The 20,783-nt window shown below is 39.8% G+C and overlaps 1 protein-coding gene across 2 annotated transcripts; it reads right to left on the bottom strand.

Annotated features, from left to right (window-relative positions):
- Positions 1 to 211: 211 nt before the first annotated feature.
- Positions 212 to 15,186, bottom strand: gnb2 (guanine nucleotide binding protein (G protein), beta polypeptide 2). Of its 2 annotated transcripts, none has more exons than XM_084731030.1 (10): positions 14,492 to 15,186; positions 10,273 to 10,368; positions 10,142 to 10,180; positions 9,443 to 9,549; positions 7,693 to 7,756; positions 7,232 to 7,394; positions 5,300 to 5,366; positions 5,007 to 5,208; positions 2,307 to 2,523; positions 212 to 1,377 (listed from the first exon to the last, which is right to left on the bottom strand). In XM_084731030.1, exons 2-10 carry the CDS (start codon positions 10,327 to 10,329, stop codon positions 1,271 to 1,273), a joined length of 1,023 nt encoding a protein of 340 aa, XP_084587156.1. In that variant the 5' UTR covers positions 10,330 to 10,368; positions 14,492 to 15,186; the 3' UTR covers positions 212 to 1,270. The 2 variants fall into 2 exon arrangements, with proteins under 2 accessions (XP_084587156.1, XP_084587155.1); XM_084731029.1 differs by having other exon boundaries at positions 10,273 to 10,352; positions 14,492 to 15,181.
- Positions 15,187 to 20,783: the final 5,597 nt, after the last annotated feature.

Here is a 20,783-nt window from a genome sequence, read left to right on the forward strand (position 1 = left end):
AATAACTCAGAACAATTAATCACTTATTAAAATAGGACATGGGGTTCCCTCACCATACAAAAATGTGTATACTAGGTCAATTCTCATATACCTGGCTAAACTGCCCTTGAATATGCGCTTACTTTCCATTGAGTTTATCACCCTCCAAGTGTATAAATAAAATGTTCCCTTGTCTTTAAACAGTGCTTTTAAAAAAAGAAACCACAATCACTGGCAGGAGAAGCTATCATTTATTAATATTATGTACAATTATACCATCGTAATGTTCAGATAATACATTGACAAAGTCAAAGTATGAATACTGGCTCCTGCTTTATTAAGATGTGTCTTATAATGCTTTTTATTTTCCACCCACCTTCTCAAATCTCAGATTCTTTTGTTTTATTTATTTTTTGTTAATTTAACTTCATCAATATTCTCTATTAATAATCCTTAAAGTGTATCTGAGGCACACAGGGAGAACATGAATAAAATAAGTGTAAAAAAACAAACTGAATAAAACTTAAAAGCTAAGAGCAGATGTACTGTACTGTATGTGGGGGTTCGTATCTATAAAAACATTGACTACATGATGTTTGGAGCCAGATGATGAAAATAAGAGTTGATATTTTCCTTGGACTCTGACGATCACTGTCAGTCCGTCCTGTCTGTCAGTGGTTATATTTGTGTTTCAGTATTAATGGACTCACATGATTCTCTTCTTCTTTCACATTAGCATCACTGAGTGGTACCAAGACAAAAATAGTACAGAAAAATTTGTCTGAAGTGCATTTTGGACTTCATTGTAAACAAAGACAGAATTGTCCAATAACGTCTTCTCCCCTGTTTTAACTCGGGGAGCAGTGTCTCTCAGGAAAAAGTGTGTGTGTGTGTGTGTGTGTGTGTGTGTGTGTGTGTGTGTGTGTGTGTGTTAGACGTATTAAAAGGCTTCAGGTAATAGTGGCATTTGTGTTTTTTGTTTGAGCAGCTGAAGTTCCAACTGTATTTGGTCACATTTTTACATTTTACAGATCATATATGTGTGTGTGCACTTAAATCAGCTGTAGGTAGTGTGAGCGTGTGTCGTCCTGCATACAGTGTGTGTGTTTGTGTGTGTAAACTCATATCTAAGTCATATATATTATGTACAGTACAGTATGTTGCAGTTTGTTGAATCTTACATACAGTGAATACAGGGTGCAAACTGTGGCCCAAAGATGGGAGCGGTGTGTGTTGGACGTGTGCGTGCATGTGTGTGTGCGTGTGTGTGTGTGCGGTTTATGTGCATGGCTCAGTTCCAGATCTTAAGGAAGCTATCCCAGGACCCGGTGGACACCGCCATGCCGTCATCCGTCACACCCAGACAGCTCACACGATTGTCATGGCCGGCGAGGACTCCTGCAGGAGGGACGAGGATGAACAAAAGAAGACTTGTTACTGTCAAATGTTTTGCTCCCAAGACTGTGAAAAAAAGGTTTGTTTAAAAACCACACAGAACACAGCGACCTAGTGTTTATTACTGCTTTTACTTGCAACACATTTTTACAAAATGAGGCTTGAGACGTGTGAATTCACTGCTAAGTCTGGTATGGAACGGTTATTTGCCCCAAAATAAATCATGACGAAGTTTCCGATCACAAATCACAGTTTTTGTGCAACACCACGAGACACACTTTGTTTCACAACTGTGAAAAAAATTAAAATGCATAATAATCACATTGCTGTGATTATTATGCATTTTATTTTTTTGTAGGAGAGGGCTTGACTCATAACAGCTTTCTTTGCCGCTATGACTTACTGTAACATTTACAGTGGCATTAGTGTTAGATTTTCAGTGTTAAAGGGACAGTTCGGGTTTTTTGTAGTGGGGTTGTATGAGATACTTATCCACAGTCAGTGTCACCTGCAGTAGATGCTGGTCGACACACCCACAGTTTGTAGAGGCAGCAGAAGTACCAGAGTAGGAAACTAAGCAATGTACTGCTATGGACAGGATTTCGTCAGTTTTTATTTTGCAGTGGTATAATATGATACTTTTCCTTGTTAGTGAGGACTGACATTTATTTATTTATTTATTTTAATTTTAACATCCCTTAACACTAATATAGGCATCTTAGTAGACAATGAAGTGTGCAAACACATCTAAAATCCTTTTGCGGCAGAATAAGTAATAATAATCATTTCAGGTTGGAGGCCACAAAAACTACAAAAGACCACAAAAATATTAAAACACCTCCATATTGAATATACTCCTCACTTCAGATTCAGGTTGAACTTTTTTTACTGTTTCACATCACAACAGCACAGCTGTTTCCTGCTCCACCCACCTGCTCTGTCTCCCTTCATGGCGTCCCAGATGTTGCAGTTAAAGTCGTCGTAACCAGCCAGCAGCAAACGACCGGAGCGGGAGAAAGCCACGGAAGTGATGCCACAGATGATGTTGTCATGGCAGTAGAGGCTGAGCTCCTGGTCTGCACGCAGGTCAAACAGCCTGCAGGTGGCGTCATCGGAGCCTGTGGCGAAGGCGCTGCCGTTGGGAAAGAACTGCGGAGAAGCACACAGGCAGGTGGATGAGAAGGAGGAAGTGTGGGTAAAAAATGCAGCTCTACTGAGACTCAATAAGAGGAAGCAGACAGATACCAGCAGACTACAGCAAATATGACCGAAAGCTGTCTTCTCATTGGCTGTTGGTGTCTCTGCCTTTGGACTGAGACCATGTTTTAATACTGGACCTGTCCCACCTCTCCCCTGTCAGATGACCTGCATGCTGCATCAGTCCAGGCTCCGACTGTCTCAGTGCGAGTCTGGACTGATGCAGGATGTTCAGATATGGTGTTAATTGATAATCTTGTTAATCCTCTAGCATGCTCCCAGTTTAAATCCCTCACAAAGCTGCAGACAAGACAGTGTGTGACGTCACCGAGACAAATCCTGGAGCTGTTCTTTTCATAGGAGGTGGTATTAGGTGGTGGGCTGGTATTAGACAGTACACAGAGGGAGGGGGCAGGCTCCCACTTTAGACCACTGTTAGACTGATACCAATGCAATTTACATTCAGATTTATTATTGGGATTACACACCATGTTTTGATATCAATATTCATTTATTTATTTTCTTTGTTGACCCAGACTTTTCCTCTCCACTTTGTGGCCACATTTTAGGTTTATTGACTGGTTAGGAGCGGCAGCTTTTAATGACCACTATAGCTTAGCTATATTTAACATATTTATTAATGTATGTAGCCTTTTTTTATTTAAAGGATCCATGTGTAGGATTTAATGGTATTTAGTGGAGAGCTTGCAGATTGTAAACGCCTTGTCTGTGTTGGTGAACCAAGAGTGGCAATGAAACGCAAAAGGCTTCTATCTAGAGCTGGACTTTAGTTTGACTGTTTTGAGTTACTGTAGGAACATGGCGGTGCAGCATGGCAGCCTCCATGTAAGAGAACCAGCACCCTCTGTAGATATAAACAGCTCATTCTAACTAAAACGAATCACTCTTACTTTCATCTGATTATAAACTATTGAAAACATACTTAGGAATATTAAATTCTATTTCTGCCAGTAGATGCCCATAAATCTTGCACACTGAGCCTTTAAACAGATCTAAGTGAGATTACCATTTATTTTAATCTCTAGGTTTAGTCTCTGGGATACTAGGGGTGTCATGATTAAGTAATACAAATTGAAAAATGGTTTTAACATTAAAGATGCAACTACATCAATACACAGAGGCCTGGATCAATCTGAATGAATTGATTGATGGCCTGATTCTAAAATAAAAAACGCTGAAATATTTGTTAATGTGGTGAATTTGTAATTCTGAGATGATACATTTGTCTTCCATTTTTCCCCGTGCTGTAACATCACAAATATACTTGGAACTTTTATGAAATATATGTATTTGAGGGTAAGCAATGCCACTTTTATAGAATTGGCTTATTTTAATTTCTAAAGGAAAATTAACATATACATTAAACAAATGTTATAAACTGTATCAGTCTGGATCACACTGAATTGCAGAGAATCATTCTGTATTAAAATGATATCCATATATCTAAATTCATATCAGATCATCTTATAAGGAAGAGACACACAGCCCTGTGAGATACTGTAGATTAAAGCAGCAATACTCTTGACTGTCCAAACTGAATTACTCACAAATACTCACTGTAGTATTGCGCTTTCATAAGGTTTAGAGACGTAAGAGAAATAATTGTCAAATTAAATGTAGCAGAGGCTGAAATGTCCTGACTCTTAGTCCCAACTCTCTAGTATTTTTTCTGGTACAATTCTACACTTCCCATGTTGCATCTCATGCAGCATCTTTCATTACCTACCTTCTACCTACGTACCTGCCTACCTCATGCACTCAGCCCATGTACTCATTGTGCATGACCAGAGTCCTCCACAAGACTCAGCAGATAGTATATTACTCATGCTATAGCGAGTTAGGTGCATGAGAACGGTAAACAGTGCAGTCTGATATTAACATGCTAGCTTGACAGCTATGAGCTCTGACTACAGCCATTTTCTCTGTTTATGATCATTATGATAATGTTAGGTGTTCACTTTCATGTGAATGCCACATGAGGTACTTGGTTAGCGACGTGTCCTACAGTAGTACTCAGGCAGTGTGCTTTCTTGTGTTTTGAGGGTGCGGCTTTGGAGGGAGACCTGAGGGGGTGGGATTTTTTTCAGGGGAATACTTTCAAGATCTACTTACTGTTGCTGGTTTTTCCAGCGTTACCAACCCCAGCTTTTAAATGCAAATTTAACATTATAAATGCAAAGTCCAGGCTGAGATAACCCTGATGTCATCACCAGGGTTATTTTGCAGAGGCTCCACAAAGAGTTTCAACAGAAAATATTTAGCTGTTTTCACAGGCTGCTGGTACATCCCATGATGAGTGAACTGCAATTCATGTGTAAAAATAAATGGAGTGCTCCTTTAATCTGTGATCCCAGGCAATAAACTAATATGAATACAGACACATGTTTGACAACTTGCAGCCGCCCTGAACTCACACAGATGGCGTTGATGTCTGACTCGTGGCCTGTGAAGGTCTGCCGGCACATGCTATCCCTGATGTCCCACAGTTTGACAGAGGCATCGCAAGCTCCTGACACAAAGGTGCGGAGGTCGGGCGACAGGGAAAGACTCATAACGTCGCCGCTGTGGCCCGAGAAAACTGTGGTCTGCTGACTCGTCTCGATGTCCCACAGTGCACTGGGGGCAGAGCGTGCATAGGTAAGACACGGATTGGACCAGGAGAACATGTTTGCAGTTGCACATCTGTGTTTGGATCTGTGTATCTCACCATGTGGTGTCTCCTGAACTCGTGATGATTTGATTGTCATCAATGAAACGGCAACATGACAGGTAACCTGAGAGAACAGAGAGCACAGGTGTTCAGTTTCTGTTGTGGAACTGGATGAAATTAAAAATGACACATTTAAATGTCTTTTTAGGTGATAGTAGAGTAGCATTTGTAGCGTCTACTGTAATACAGTAAGCACAAAATGAAAATATTATTGTAACAGTACACCGAATGTACAAAATATCAGAGCAACGACTGAGATAATATGTGAATGCTATTCCCTGTATTTATATCCATTTATATCAGTCTAGTAAATAATAATTTATGATGGAATTTGTTATTATGCTTTCTTTTGGGCTTTTATTACAAATACTAATTTGAAATGCAACTGAATGTTAATCCGCTAGCCTCAGAACCAGACGAATCTGCAAAGTTCATTTTCATTTGCTCTGGCATACACCTGCCCCTCCTTTCAGACAGCCTTGGATCCAGTTGAGCCAATCACAACTCTTTATTTACTATAGGGCAGGTTCTACATGATGGTTGACAGAAGACCGTCACTGGTCCAGATTTGAAAAGTCACATGTTCTGTCTAATCGCGTCCAGTCTGCAGGTCTGTCCAGTGGAGAGCCTGAGGCCTCCGAAACCCAGATCAAACCGTCAAACTAGGCAATGCTGAAATACGACATGCTTCAAATATGGATTATGATACTACCTTGTCTATTTCTTGCCTAAAATGTTTTCAAAAGATATTTTAGCGTACCCTTTAGCTGAAAAACAAGAAAGATGGCAATCAGGCAACCACCATTCTATGTCCAGCTTGAAAACAGACCAAGCACCACCACGTCACATGTTCTGTTGCTCTAATTGGTTGCAGGTCTATCCATTTGCATCCCAAGGCATTTTGGTCTGTGCATGTTGATAAAGCCTCTTGAAATGAAAATGAACTGAGAGATTCACATCTGCGAATCAGTCTGGCGATGTCAGACTACTAATCTGTCTTAAAGTCACCATTTGCATTAATGGTCAATTTTTAATAAATAAGCATTTATCCCCCAGTAAAGTTAGATGGGCTGTATATAACCTGAGAGGCAAACCTAGGGCAAAAAAAAAAGGTTAACAAGAAGTTGCTTATTGCTACAAACACAATAATAATTGATGGTGAGTCTATCAACTCAGGGTCTCTCTTGTCTGGATGTAAAGGGCCGGTCCATTCATTTGTTTTTTATTTTTTGAGGTTTTTATATCACTAGCTTCCCAATAGTATTCCTTATCTATTCAAATCTGAATACTCAAAATTTACAGTACATATGTATTAGAATCAAAATGCTATTTTCCAAGTGCACCTAAAATGTTTTACCACTTGACTTGATGTAGGTTTCTGCATGATGATGTTGTACATACTTTATAAGCCTTCTAGGTTGTAGGAGGGAAGCGGAGGGAATCTGCACTCTAACCCACATCAGAGATTTTAGAATGAAAATCAAACTGAAGCTGTTAAAGAGGAGATGAAATGTCCTAATCATCCCTAGTGCAAAACTGCAACCCATTTTGAAAAACCTACATCTTTGGCACATCACCATTGTCTCTATTAGATCATAAATATTGTGTATTTGAGCTTACTTGCAAGAAAAAACTTCAAGTCAATAAAACCATTTTGTGTCATTTCACAGAAATGTGTTCAGTCTAATGATGTGCAGCAGCACAGTAGCTACAGTATCACAAGACTCACAGGCAGGAGCTGATGTCTCAGCTCATTAAGACTGTGTTGCCCTGCGATTAATTAACCATGTAAATGAAATCTTCATTGTTTAGCGGTTTGGGAGCGCAGCTTTCCCACGAGGCAGGGCGCTGGTGTGCGTTCATCTGAAATGTCTCACCAGTTTGACTCACAGGTAGAGTCAAACAGAGGTAAGAGCCGTATCCTCTCACCTGTGTGACCAGGTAGTTCCCTGCTGACCCTGACATTGCCCTCGCGAGTCTTCAAGCAGTAGATGGAGCAGATATTATCGAGGCCTCCGCAGGCTACATAGTTCCCAGAGGGGGCGTACGCACAGGTCATCACCCAAGAGGAGCGCAGGGGGATGGCGTGGATCTACAGGAGGAAGGCAAAGGTATTTCGAGGAAACAGGCATTAACTTTTGGAGTAGGAGGTAACACAATGCAAATTCTGTGTTAGAATCTAAAAATGTGTTTGTAGTATTAACAATGCAAATCTAATGCTAATGCTGCTATAAATGTTACAATAAGTCATAGTTGTAAAGGAAGTTGTGAGTCAACCACCCTCCTACAAGAGAAAGACTACTCCACTTTCACTTCCAGTTCGGATGGAGGCCAAGTGTGACTCTATCCAGCCAATGAACTGAGGAGGAGAAATATTTAGCTGACTTTACCTTGTTAGTGGTGTAACTGTCCCACACGATAAGTTTTCCATCTTGAGAGGCACTAACAAGAAGCCTGCAGACACAAACATTCAAACAATTAACATTTCTATCAACAGACATTCATGTAGGCTTAGTGTTCACTGACTGCTAAATTAATACTGTCAAACCTCTTTTTAAAAAAAATATTTAACCACGTTTCCACTCCAGGAACCTTCTCCAGGGACCAGGAACCTTTGAAGGAACTCATTTCCACCACAGGGACCAGGGTCTAAATTAAGTTCCAGGGACATTATTTTACCCGTCCCAAAAGTCCCTGCTCAGGGAGTAGTGCCTTCTCAAAGTAGAGGAACTTCAGGGGTGGGGCTTCAGGGGTGCTGAACATTTCTGATTGGTTGAGTACTTGCAGCATTTTATTTCAGCCACCATTTTCAAAAAAACTTGCTGTCACAAACCAGTTACTTTTTGCTTATTGTGCTTCATCATATCAGCATAAAGTTACAGAAGACGTCCTGCATTTCAGGCATTTTGAATTTGCTTTACTACTGCAGCTCGTCTTTTTTCAAATGTTGATTCAATGACCCCATTTGCAAAGCAGTAAATCACAACCAACGGCACCATGACTTGAATCAGCTTCATGCTTACTGTTGTTGCAGTGTCCCACAAACAACTATGTCTGTCTGTTGCTTTATATGGTGTCGTCATTGCTGTATAGTCGCATGCAAAAATGTGCAAAAACAGTTGTTGCTTTTTCCACATCGGTGAACTAATATTCCTAATCTCTGGAAGTCTTTAGAACATGGTAGAAACAGAGACAACAACAGGCTGGAGGAATCTGCACTTCCTTGAAAAGTAGTTCCTAGTACTGAAGGTTCAGGGTACTTTGGGTGGAAAAGCAGATTTTTACAGTGAGTAATCTACCAGTAATACAGACAAAATGTTAAAAACTAACAACTTTAGACCGTCTGAAAGCACAAACATGGAATATAACTGTCACTGCAGCTTTTATGCTATGCTATGCTAAACCTGTTTTAAAATTAGCACTTTCTGCTAATATCAGCATGTTAACATGCTCACAATGACAACACAAACATGCTGATGTTTGGTGAACATAGTAAACATTATACCTGTAATGTTTACCATGTTCACCATCTCACTTTAGTGTGTTGTCAAGGTAACACGTGCTAATTAGCATTAAACACACTGAGGTTGATGGGAGTGCGATGCATTTGTGCTTATAGAAGTAGTGTTATTGGGCACAGGCTACTTTAGGCTAACACTTTTCAGAACACTCTGCATCAGCTTGATCAGTTTAATACAAATTACGTGTTTTGTTTATTTTTGATTAATAGTCATACATGTTTCACTCTGAGCCAAATAGGGATTCAACCATTATCATGTTATAGTGTTAAAGCTCAATATACATTTTCACATTATAGCCAGACTTTTTTAAATATTTGATTTATGTCCTTTTAAACTTTTGAAAGACTGGGTGATGCAACATTGGTTGTCTTATTTGAGTTGACGACTCAGATGTCTTTGTGTGGCTTCTCATACTCTCTATTGAAAGGTAATATTATGTCATGTAAAGATGCTGTTCTGTGGAGTCATATCAGCCAAACAGTTCAAAAGGTTCATTTTCTCCTGAGCCATTTTAGGGGATATTGTAATGATAGATTTCAATGGTGCACAGCAGCAGTACAGTGAAATGCATTATAATCAAAGTCAGCAATATAGGACATTTGGTGCAGTGTGGACTCACCTTGAATCCGAACCCCAGTGCATGGCGTAGATCTTAGCGAGGTGGCCCCGGAGGGTTCGTCTTGTCCTCATCTGAATCCTCCCCACAGGATCCAGACCAGCAGTTATCTGGGTTAGTGGGGAAAGGTTAATCAGAGTTCAGTTAGCTCTATAATGAAATGAAATTCAAACTTTTTACTAATGTAACTGTGTATGTGTGATGGAAGATTGAAACAACATGGCAGCTAAGACAAAAACACCACAGGAACAGCTAATATTCCATTCCTAATTTGATGAATACGAATAAATATATATGTAGAAATTAATTTATAAGCAATTATATTGAGGCAGATGTTATTTGCACCCAGGTTTCGGTCGGCCAAAAGTGCTATCTGCCCCTGGAACGGAATAGCCAGTGTGGTTATTTACACACAGGTGTACATATATGTCTATACCTGGATGGTGGAGACAAACTACGATATATTTTTTCTAAACCTAACCAAGTAGTTTTGTTTTTTAAATGTTACAAAGTAAGATTTGATATTTAAAGAAAAAAAATCAAGTAGCTGATCTGCTTTTTCCGTGTGAACCTGCCAAGTTTATCCATCTTGATGGTCACCAAAGATTTAAGTAACCACTAGAATAAAATGCACCCATAAAAATCAATACACATTTATTGCAGCTGTGTATCTTCCCACCTGGAACATTTGGTGACACTTACCTGTGTCAGGGTTGAATCCCCACATGCTTTCCTGGCATCCTGATAGACAGAAGAAGGCATTACACAACAGGTAAATAAATCAGCATCATCATGCTAAAGTGAAAACAGGACTACAAAAATATGCAACTTACTCTTATCTGGTTCCTAAGCTGCTCTGCCTCCTGACGAAGCTGCTCCAGCTCACTCATTTTGGATTTGTCCGAGCCGTCACCTGTTCAGATATCAGACTGTGATTTACATAAAAATTAATAAAAATGACTGTCGATGTACATTAGAGAGGGCCACTGGGATTAGCATAATCCAGTAATCCAGGAATCCACTTTCATCAAAAATATGAATCAATTAAGTAAAATAATTTGCTTAAAATACTGTTTGTCCCAGATTTGTGGAAGAAATAATAAAATAAAAACAGGCATTACAATCTCTGAGGTTTACAGAACCCACACAGTGAGAAAAAACCTTGTAATCTGTTTATGGGTGTGCAACCATGCCTGGTTTAACTGAGGAGAATAATCTATAATGACTAAACTGCTATTAAGCATCACAACCAGGCAGCAAGTGAGTGAACACTCCCTTTAAATGGACAGTTCACTCAAGAGAAAATCACAAAATCAAAAATACATATTTTTCCTCTAGCCATTAGTATTATTTATCTATTTATCCATCGATGGGTCTAAATGGCGCTCAACTTGTGGTGCTCGAAGCGCCAAAAAAAAAAATATTTGAAAAATTCAACAGCAATGTCTTTTTGCAGAAATCATGACCTGGTTACTCAAGATAACCCACAGACCTTGTTGTGAGCGCAGACAGGAGTGTGCATCTACTTATGGACAAGAGGCTTGTCCAGAATGTAAACAATGGTGTCCTCCTTGTCTTAGCTGTAACGTTAGCGCCACTAAGCTAGTTACAGAAGTGATATGGATGACAGGTGTAGTTTGGTAGAAAGAAAATAGTTCCTACAAGAAACGGCTCACAACAAGGCCTGTGGATTATCTTAAGCAGCTGAGTCATGATTTCTGGAAAGAAACACTGCTTTGAGCGCCACAGTGCTGAGCGCCATCTAGTTCCATTATATTTGAGAGAGATCAGTAACACTTTATTTGACAGATGTGCATAAGACTATCATTACACTGTCATAACCATGTCATGACACCTATCTTGAACATGAAGGAGTCTTGAATGTTTATGACTGATGTTATTAGGTGTCATTTGGTCAGTTAGGTAATTTTTAATGCAAATTTGACAGTTTCAGATGTCTTTGTTATGACAACTCAACACTGACCAAGACAAAAATGTCTTTGTTATGACAACTAACTGTTATGACAAAATAACTAACTCCAAAGGGAGGTGAGAGGAAAGAATATGTATTTTTTGGGGTGAACTGTTCCTTTAAAGCTGAGGGAACTTGTCACACTGTGCACTTACAGGTTGTGTATCAAGTCAGAACTTGATATGTGATAATACTACCCAGTCATCTTTATGGTTTCTCCTATTATCTGAGGCTGCACTGTGGCTCCTAAAAATTAACATAACAGATATACTGTACAAGACTGACAGGAGATGTATCCTTTAGCTACAGGCCAACTGGGGTCACACACACACACACACACACACTTGCACACACACTGTACATCACATCAGGCTTTCAGTAGGAAGCAGCATTTCCTGCTACTGATAGGAGCACAGTTACACATTCAAACAGGGAGCTTTTATTTGCATTTGTGGGGCAATTCAAATCCACAGCAAACATGCATACAGTGCATGCTGCAGAGGAGGAGCAATTAGCTACAGTAGGTCACTGTTCCCTGGAGGGACCTGCGACCAGATGGATCACACGGCACTAATGGAAGCCAAAAGGGGTGCATCATGGGTCTCAGTCTCCTGGCACAGCTGCTCATTTAGCCAATGAGGAGGAGAAACGCTGATGAAGGGGGGGGTGGAGGGTGTGTGTTTGTGTGTGTGTGTGTGTGTGTGTGTGGATGTGTGTGTGTGATGCATCAGAGATCAGGCCTGGATGGGTCCAGCCAGATGCTCGGGTGCATTTTTTTGTTGCCTGTAATCATCAACTGCAGGACGGGCAGATTTGTGCTTAAGTCATGCCAATGGACAGGCAAGAGAAGACTAGAGGTGTAAGAAAATATTGATACACTTGAGTATCGCAATATTATGTTTTGTGATATCGTATCGATATATCATGATTTTTTTATTAATAGTTTCCATGCAGATTTCCGTGGCAGTGTTGTGACCTGTCTTCAGCCATATCAATCAAATGCAACAATGTAAACTTAGACAGCAAGAAGTAAGAACATATCTTTGCTTAGAGGGCACAAAAAGTAGTGCTATAATGTTGGAAGGATTATGATAAATATCAGCAAAAGCATAAACCCAGCACTTTTGTTTCTGCTCCCCTTTTTCATGTCAAAGTGATCTTAAGAATTCTTCAAAGGTTTATTTCTCTCAAATTTTGTTCACAAATGTGTTACAGTCCATGGTAGTGAGCATTTCTACATTGCCAAAATAATCCATCCACTTGATTATGACACAGGTGTGTCTTGGATTGGTCACAACAAAACGACACTCTAAAATGTGCAGCTTGAACTTTAAAAAAGACATTTTTAGACAGCATTTTTTTAGGCTTTTTCACACAGGGCTACAGAAACATTTTTTCCCCAGGAGGGCAAAGTCATGACCCGCCTTACTCTGCCTCTGACTGGTTTACCCTAATGTTGAACCAACCAAAGAAAGCAACGACTACTATCCAATCAGAGGCAGAATAGGGTGGGTCATGACTTTGGCCTCCTGAAAAAATCAGTATTTCTTGGTTTGTAATTCTAAAATAGGTAAATAGAGGGACCCCCACCCCACTATGTTTCACCATCCAATTGGTTCAGTCATACAAGCAGCATACATACAACACACAGCCTGGTTTTACAAAACTGTTTCAGGTGATCATATGGTCAAGAACTGCCACACCAGTCAGGTGCACATATTCCCTTGGCAAAGGAGAAGTGCCCACTAGCGAGGATGTTAACAAATATATTAAGATAATTTGAGAGAAATAATCCTTTTGTATGCACAGAAGAAGTCTTAGATCTTTAACTCGTGAAAAAGGAGAGCAAAAACAAAAGTGCTGTATTTATATTTTATGAGTACACAAATTCAGATTTGGCTCAGGGTTCGACATTAACCACAGCCTGATGACCGAGCGTTTGATAATGACACAATTAGTTACTCAGATATTCTACATAGGTGGCTCCCTGTGGCCACTATAGGGCTGCATATTGTTTAAAAGATTATGATACCAGTACCAATGTCAGTACCCTTAAAGTGATGCTGATACCCATGGAGTACTTCATTCAATTCCTTTTTTCAAGGTTCTTCTTAATGAAGAGCACTTGTGGTGATTGGCTGCAAGCAAAACCATGTAAAGAGTTACATTTCTCTTGATCTAGGTAACAAAAAGATTGAATGCAGACATTTCCTGACTGCTGAAGTTTCAGTACGACTTGGTACTTGGTTATTTTGATTAATACCTTAAAAGTACTGAGTACCCAGCCCTATTGGCCAAGTTTTATCCCCATACTGTGAGCCTTTGCCAACACAACATGCCCATTTCTTTGTACATTTTAGTTCAATAGCCAGATTCTTACCATTAGTCAGAGTATAAAAAAGACACATATCATTATAGACTCCACCTGCACTGATGCATGGCCAAAAGTCACAGACAAAATGTCATACCTCCGTCATGCTGATGAGTAAGGTGAAGTGACAAGTACGAGTACAATAACGCATGTTCCCAGTGACTGAACATTTAAGATCATGTTTTATAACACAAGCAGACAGAAATTCAAAGAACATGATGCCAAGTGTGACTGGCCTGGCCCCACCCCTTTGGATGCACATCTGATGTGCAACTACACCAACACGGCATGGCTACATCTGCAACTGGAGGAGAGTGCAGAGCCCTGAACAAGCACATAGTAAATGTTAATATCAGAGAAGCTGTGTGGCTCACATGCAGGCCTGGGCTGGGGAGAGAAAAGCCGCAGTGAAGAGAGAAAAGGCACATTCACAGATCTATAAGGATTTTATATGAGTGTCTGCAGCGTTTAGAGCAGTGATATGAAGCCAGGCCCCATGCATGCAGCTACATCACATATTGATCAGCAGAGTGGCTGCTGGAGGCCTTGACCACATCTTGTTTCAGATGCTGAGCTCCTACAATGCGGATGTAGCTAAATTAATTTAGTCTAAAATGATGCCATGAATAGGCACATCATCACCCAGCCATCTTACGCTCCACAGGCCGGCCTGCAGCGGCTGTCACAGCGTTTGATAATGGGCGGCTACCTGTTAATTCTCCCGATGATTCTGCTGCTTTTTGTTTCTGCCGTGGAAAGAAAAACTGAAAGTCTCCCCGAAAAAAAAATCCCGCGGAGGAAGGAAGGGACTATATGTCTTTTTCACGCATTAATAATAATAAAAAAAAATGGGATGCAGCAGAGAGAGGAGATCCACTTAAAGCTCCGTGTGTGTCACGATTAGGCTGCTTCCAAATCCTTCAGCAAACAGGCAAACGGAGGAGGAGGAGGAGGAGGGCTACACACATTTCCATTTCTCTGCTGTAGTGGAGGAGCTCCAGGAAAAAAAAAGATGAAATTCAGAAATGCGTCCCTTTTTTTTTTTTTTTTTTTTTTTTTTACGCCCGACGCGTCAACGCAAACATTTCTGTCCGGCTCGACGTAAACAAACACGGTTGACCAGCACAGCTCGGTCCCCCGGCCCGCATCAAGGACTGTCCATTAAACACAGCTCAGTCCGTTTTTACTCCGACTCTGCTGTCCGTGACGTTATCCTCGTTTCCTTCCTCCTCTCTCTGGTTTCCTCCTCCTCCTCCTCCCTCTGCTGCCGACACTTCATCAGGACAACCGCCTCCAGCCCCAGTCTACAGTGAGGGAAATCTACAGAGTCTCACACAGGAAATAAGATTAACACTATGATTTATTTAAAGAAAAAAGTGCGCAGGTTGCGAGGAATCAGCCCGTCAGTATACGGACTGTGTTGGTTTTTGTTCGCCCCCCCCCCCCCCAGTCAGCCACTTAGTTCTCCTCACGGTTCCTGTTTTTTTTTTTTTTTTTTTGTATCTGAATATCATCATTCAGAAACAGGCTGCAGATCACGCGGTGAGCGCTCGCAGCGGGAGGATCCTCAAATCCGGGCATGAAGCATGTTTCAACCACACCCATCTCTTAAGTACCACTAAATCCCATGACCCCCCTCTGATCAGAACACTCCGCAGGTTGGAGAGTCTTTCCTCATCAGTTTGATCTGTTCAGAGGGAGAAACTGTGACTTTTTTTTTTTTAGTCAGAGACTTACAGGGGCCCTACACATTAACTGGTTTAATGCAGGATCATTTTATTCCTCAGTGCTCACTCTTGGTGGGAACTGCTGGGTCTCTATAAATAATATTCTGAAGACTACAGTCCAGATGCACATCCGTTCTAAAAGTTCCTGAAAATAACTTCTGTTATCATTTTTTGCTAAATAAATTTAACTGATGTGATTTCAGGTGTTGCAGGGTGCAGCATAATGATGGGTGAGTGCAGGGAAAGTTAGGACGATTCTAAGGGCCCGGGCCTGACAGGGGGCCCTTTGAGGGCTATCAATATTATTTTAATAGTATTATCTATCTAATCTTTCAGGGGGCCCAAGATTTCTGGCGGCACCCCTGGGTGAGTGTGTGAAAGCATGGCACATCAATGCTCATCACCACAGCCCCTCATTCACCCCCATCCTCATGGATGCCCCCAGATGAAACATGGTAAAGTGCCCTCTAGGGTGGCCCAGACTCCTAGACAATGTGATTCAGTTCCCTCTGGCGTGCCTTTCCAGTGGACAAAATGTGAAAAAGTGCCATACCTATCTAGGGTGCCCTACTAGTGAACAAAATGTGGAAATAGCCCTCCAGAATGCCTTCCAGTGGAGAAAACACAGTGCAGTGCCATATAGGTTGCCCTACAGACTAGAAAATTAGTTTGCCTCTAAATGATTAGTTAGTTCCCTGAATGTTTTTACTACAGAGGTGTCGTTGTTATTGCACTTTAAGTCACATATTAAAATAATTTAATCCTATTCCAATTGTTCATGACTGTGTCAATCAATTCGTTACAAATTAAAAGAAGAGTGAGATGTCAGCTGTCAATGGTTCTATAGAACAGAGCAGCTAAAATCATCCATCATACATCCATGTCTGTCCAGACTCAAATAATGTATGTAGTGAAGACTGAAGGGATTTAATATGGAACTTACCACTATACTGACCTGGAAGTCTGAGGGAATTTAATGACAGGTATTAAGTGTATTTTGTGGCGAAATGGAAGTTAATATACATGTATGATTCCAGTGAGAAACATGCTGTCTTCACTTAGAGACTATTTTTACCGAGTACAAAGGACTGATAGAGAGCTGAACATTATAATGTCACAGTGAAGGAGAGGCATGCAGGAAACATGAATCCTTTGTTCTTTTGTTTGCTCGCTTGTTTTGGATAAATAAAACCAGAAGAAATGTAATAATGTTGCATTGACAATGGACCTATTTTTCCTGAATACATCACATGCCCATGGTGCTCTTCATTCTGCCCCTGGTAGGATCAGTTTATGTTTATAGTTTATGTTTATGAATACTTTAAATATTTCAGGAATTGCATGATGGAAGGGGTTCCAGATATGTTTAATGTTGTATAAAATCTTTCATGTTACCAAAACATTTGCAACTAAAATGCAGCTGAAATGATTGAATGCAGTAAAATATCTGATTGATCTGTTAGTCCTTGCACCAAGCTGATTTAGTGAATAAGATAATAAATTAAGTTAATAAGAAGAGAAAGGGCTGCTTTCACAGACAGGGTTTACGGTGATGAAGGAGCAGGTCTTAATAGTTAAACCAGGACATTTAAATAGCCGGGCAGAAATCTCTAATTAACTTTGCTGGGAAGCTGATTTACTCAACTTACTGAAAACTAAACCGAACACAACTGAAACTTAGAAGATCCTAATGATCTCCATCAGGTACAAGCGATCACTTGTGTGTGCGCCTGTGTGAGCGACCATTGGCCTGAGGTTGTCCACAGCTAATATCAAATACTACTGCGCCAGTCAGCCTAATTTTTTGTGTGCGTTCATTACTGTATGCTGAAGGACCTCTGTGATGCAGAATTCTTGAAAAGCCTTTAAAAACTTTTTTTTAAAGACACCACGCCAGCAACAGTCGTGGCCACAGGCATTATGTTTTCTGGTCACGAAATCTCAAGAACACCTTGAAGGAATTTCCTCAAACTTGAATCAAATGGCCACTTGGACTCAACGATAAACTGGTTAGATTGTGGTGGATAAAGGTCAAAGGTCACTGCTAACACCATTCTTCTGTGGGATGAATATCATGCCATTATTCAAAGCAGGAAAAACAGCCTTAAAGGGTGAAACTCAGTGTTTGAAAGCTTTTTGAGGATTGAAACCAAGTTTTGAAAACTTGTATAAGCTTTGTTAGGCTGAAAAAAGAAAAATCAAATCTCTGCAAACATTTTATATTTGTGTTTTCTTCGTCACAACTGCAGCAGTCTTTTTACAATGTTTCTCCAATACACTTTGTTGTTGTTTTCCCAGCATATGTTGTCTTCCAGGTTTGAAACCTTGTAAATGATGATCTGAGAGATCTCAATACAGCTGCATCCTTGTGAGTCACATGATTTCTGTCAGCATATGTGCACCAGTTTTCAGATCACCATTTATAAGGTTTCAAACCTGCAAACAAGCACTGTAAAAAGAGCACTGCAGTTGTGAAGAAGAGAAACTCAAATGTTATTCAGTGTTTACAGAGATTTCATTTTTTCAGCCTAGCAAAACATTATACAAGCCTTCAAAACCTGATCTCAATCTTGCAAAACTTTTTTTTTAAATTGATTTAAAGCTTCAAACCACTGAGTTTCAACCTTTAAAGCTTTTTTTTCCTGTTTCAAATAATGAAATGACATTCATCCCACAGAAGAATGGTACAGAAGAAATGAAGGCCAATGCTACTATAGGATTCAAAGGAAAGTAGGAGAAAAGAGAAGTAGAAAAGAGGACATTATATAAAAGAGTGCATTAATATATAAACCTGCTACAGGTAGATGTGGACAATGAGAAATGGTAAAGCATGTGTTTTTTAATAGTCTGAGAAACAAGAGACACACGCTTAAAACTACACTTCAAATGAACCACTAGATATTAAAGGAACAACAAAGTCTGCCTTGTGCAGATGGGATAAATACTTCATACACACATGGGTGCAGTCCAGAGCCCCAGTAACCTTTGGAAGAGCTACAAATGTGGATGTGGTTAGCCTCCATTTGTCACGTCTAACATACAGTTGTAACATGAGGGTTTGATGAGTGCCAGTTGGATTGCTCTTAAGAAGAAACTTTCATTTACTGTTCTCCACACGCAGCAGCTTCACAACAACACTGCCAATCAGCCAATCAGCCAATCCACCCCAAACATAACATGTTTGATAAGATATCCAAATACATCTACAGGACAATATACGGTTGAAGTTGGCCTCTACAATATTTCCATGAAGCAGCCCCTGTGGTACGTTTCATCTACATGTACAAAAATCAGTAGACACATGCACCATGTCCAACCGTAGAAAAATGCCTCTTGGAGCCACAGCCTAAATTCAACTGTTCAGCTTGTTAGCATTTTCCACACTTTGTACTTTAATGAACTGCTCCTACAGAATGCATTAGACTGACTTCAAAATTGGTGTGTGCCATCTAGACTAGTTTGTGATCAAAAGTTATTAAAATATTTAGCTTTAGTTGAAGTGGGTGAGACTGTGGTGTGGCATCGAGTTCTGATGTTTCGCCATGAAACAGGAAGTTGCTCTAATTTAAGTATAAATTCTCCAGTCAGCCTCAAACTTCACATGGTTGATAAGAGTCCCTTCCTGATCACATTTACATGCCAATCAGTAGTTATACTCATTGTGCAACCTGCTGGCAACAGGAAGTAAGCCTCATATGACAATCATCTGATTTACATGAAATTTTCATGGTGTGGTCTACACATAATATACTGGAATATAACATATAATTCGTGGCTGTTCTGTAGTGCCATCTAGTGGAGACAGGAAGTGACATCATTCTATTATATTAGTTAAGCACAGCTTTTTATCCTGTCTGACATCCAGCCCCACCTACATCTGACCCCACCTCTTTCTGAATGCTGCAGTGAGTGGTTATTGAAGTTACAGGTCAGTATAGTGGCAAGTTTACTACAGACATTATATGAGTCTGGACAGACATGGATGTAAACTGTAACTTGACAAGTTGGTGGAGACACACAACTGTGAGGCAGTAAGTCTATTTTTTGACTGCTCTGTTTTATATGACCATTGACAGCTGACTTGTTGCTCTTCTTAACAGGCCAGTAGGGATGTAATTGTTGAAAACCTGCTTCAGTGTAAAATCTTGTTTCAGCTTGGGACAACGTAGGTGGAGGTCATGTTAATGTTGGTGGAACTTTGCAAATTTCCACTGGTTGCATCTGGCAGTTTTTGTGGCATTGCAGTTGGTGCTTCACCATCTGCTGCCTTGCAGGGATCTGCACTCTATTCAGTGACCTCTTATAGTAAATTACTTCACTTTGGTGCTTGAGCTTCTCTGTGCAGAATGATGTATGTGCAGAGTTTGACACTAGAGGGCTGTTTTTACATACATCTGCTGAAGGGCTAAAGATTCTCTATGTTCATTTTATATGTGAGTTTAAATGTTTTGAAATCCGTTTGGAACCAATAGGTCTTTCTCACAGATACATTATAATAAATTATATAAAATCTTCCTTGTTACCTTGTTACTAAACCAAATATCAAAGGAGGAATGTGAAAACTTACCCATCCCAGGAGTAACTGATTCATTCACTCAAATATTTGGTTATAAGTATTTATACATCAGTTGAAAAAACTGGCTTGAAAAACTACATATTAATTCTTAAAAAATATTGAATCTGATTTAGATTCATGGTTAAAAATACCTCTGTGTGTACAGATATATCTAGATATTTTTGAACAATTAATATTATTATTACATTTCCTGCATCCGTCATATTGGAAAAAAAAACATGGTCAAAAGAAAAAAAACACTTACCTACTCCATACAGTAGTGTTAATCTAGTGTTTTGTTCAGTGATGGGTGTCATGATCTAAGCAGGATTATGAGGAAAATATATAAAAGGATTGTAACCAGAGAATATTACAATTCGATATGCTTGTTTGAAGACATAGACATATGGTAGAGTCTTGGAAACTAGTGCTTTGCAGTACGGTAAAAATAAAAAACAAATCTTGCGATGGTGACATGATTTGATCCATGATCAGTGGTAATGATAATTTTTACATTTTAAATTTTAATTGTCATCGAAAGAAACTGTCAAAATCACAATGATGTGACATTTGTTGGTGGTGTCTGTATCAAAAAACAAACATGTTTTCTTACATCTACAGAACAAGATCTGAAGACCATCTCTGCAGCACTACAGAAGTTCATTTTAATCCTTTTTTTGTCACACATTTTAAGTTCTCAAAAAAAAAAAAAAATTTGA

This window comes from Lutjanus erythropterus, chromosome 11, assembly GCF_056507025.1.
Source record: "Lutjanus erythropterus isolate fLutEry1 chromosome 11, fLutEry1.hap2, whole genome shotgun sequence".
NCBI classification, from domain to species: domain Eukaryota; kingdom Metazoa; phylum Chordata; class Actinopteri; order Lutjaniformes; family Lutjanidae; genus Lutjanus; species Lutjanus erythropterus.

What these genes read in the sequence shown, in the direction of transcription:
- gnb2 (XM_084731030.1), bottom strand. Translation starts at nt 10,329, where the DNA reads ATGAGTGAGCTGGAGCAGCTTCGTCAGGAGGCAGAGCAGCTTAGGAAC. An exon ending in CACTGGGGTTCGGATTCAAG is followed by an intron (nt 7,757 to 9,442) that starts GTGAGTCCACAC and finishes TTGTGTCTGCAG; the next exon opens with GCTTCTTGTTAGTGCCTCTC. An exon ending in GGAACTACCTGGTCACACAG is followed by an intron (nt 5,367 to 7,231) that starts GTGAGAGGATAC and finishes CTGTTCTCTCAG; the next exon opens with GTTACCTGTCATGTTGCCGT.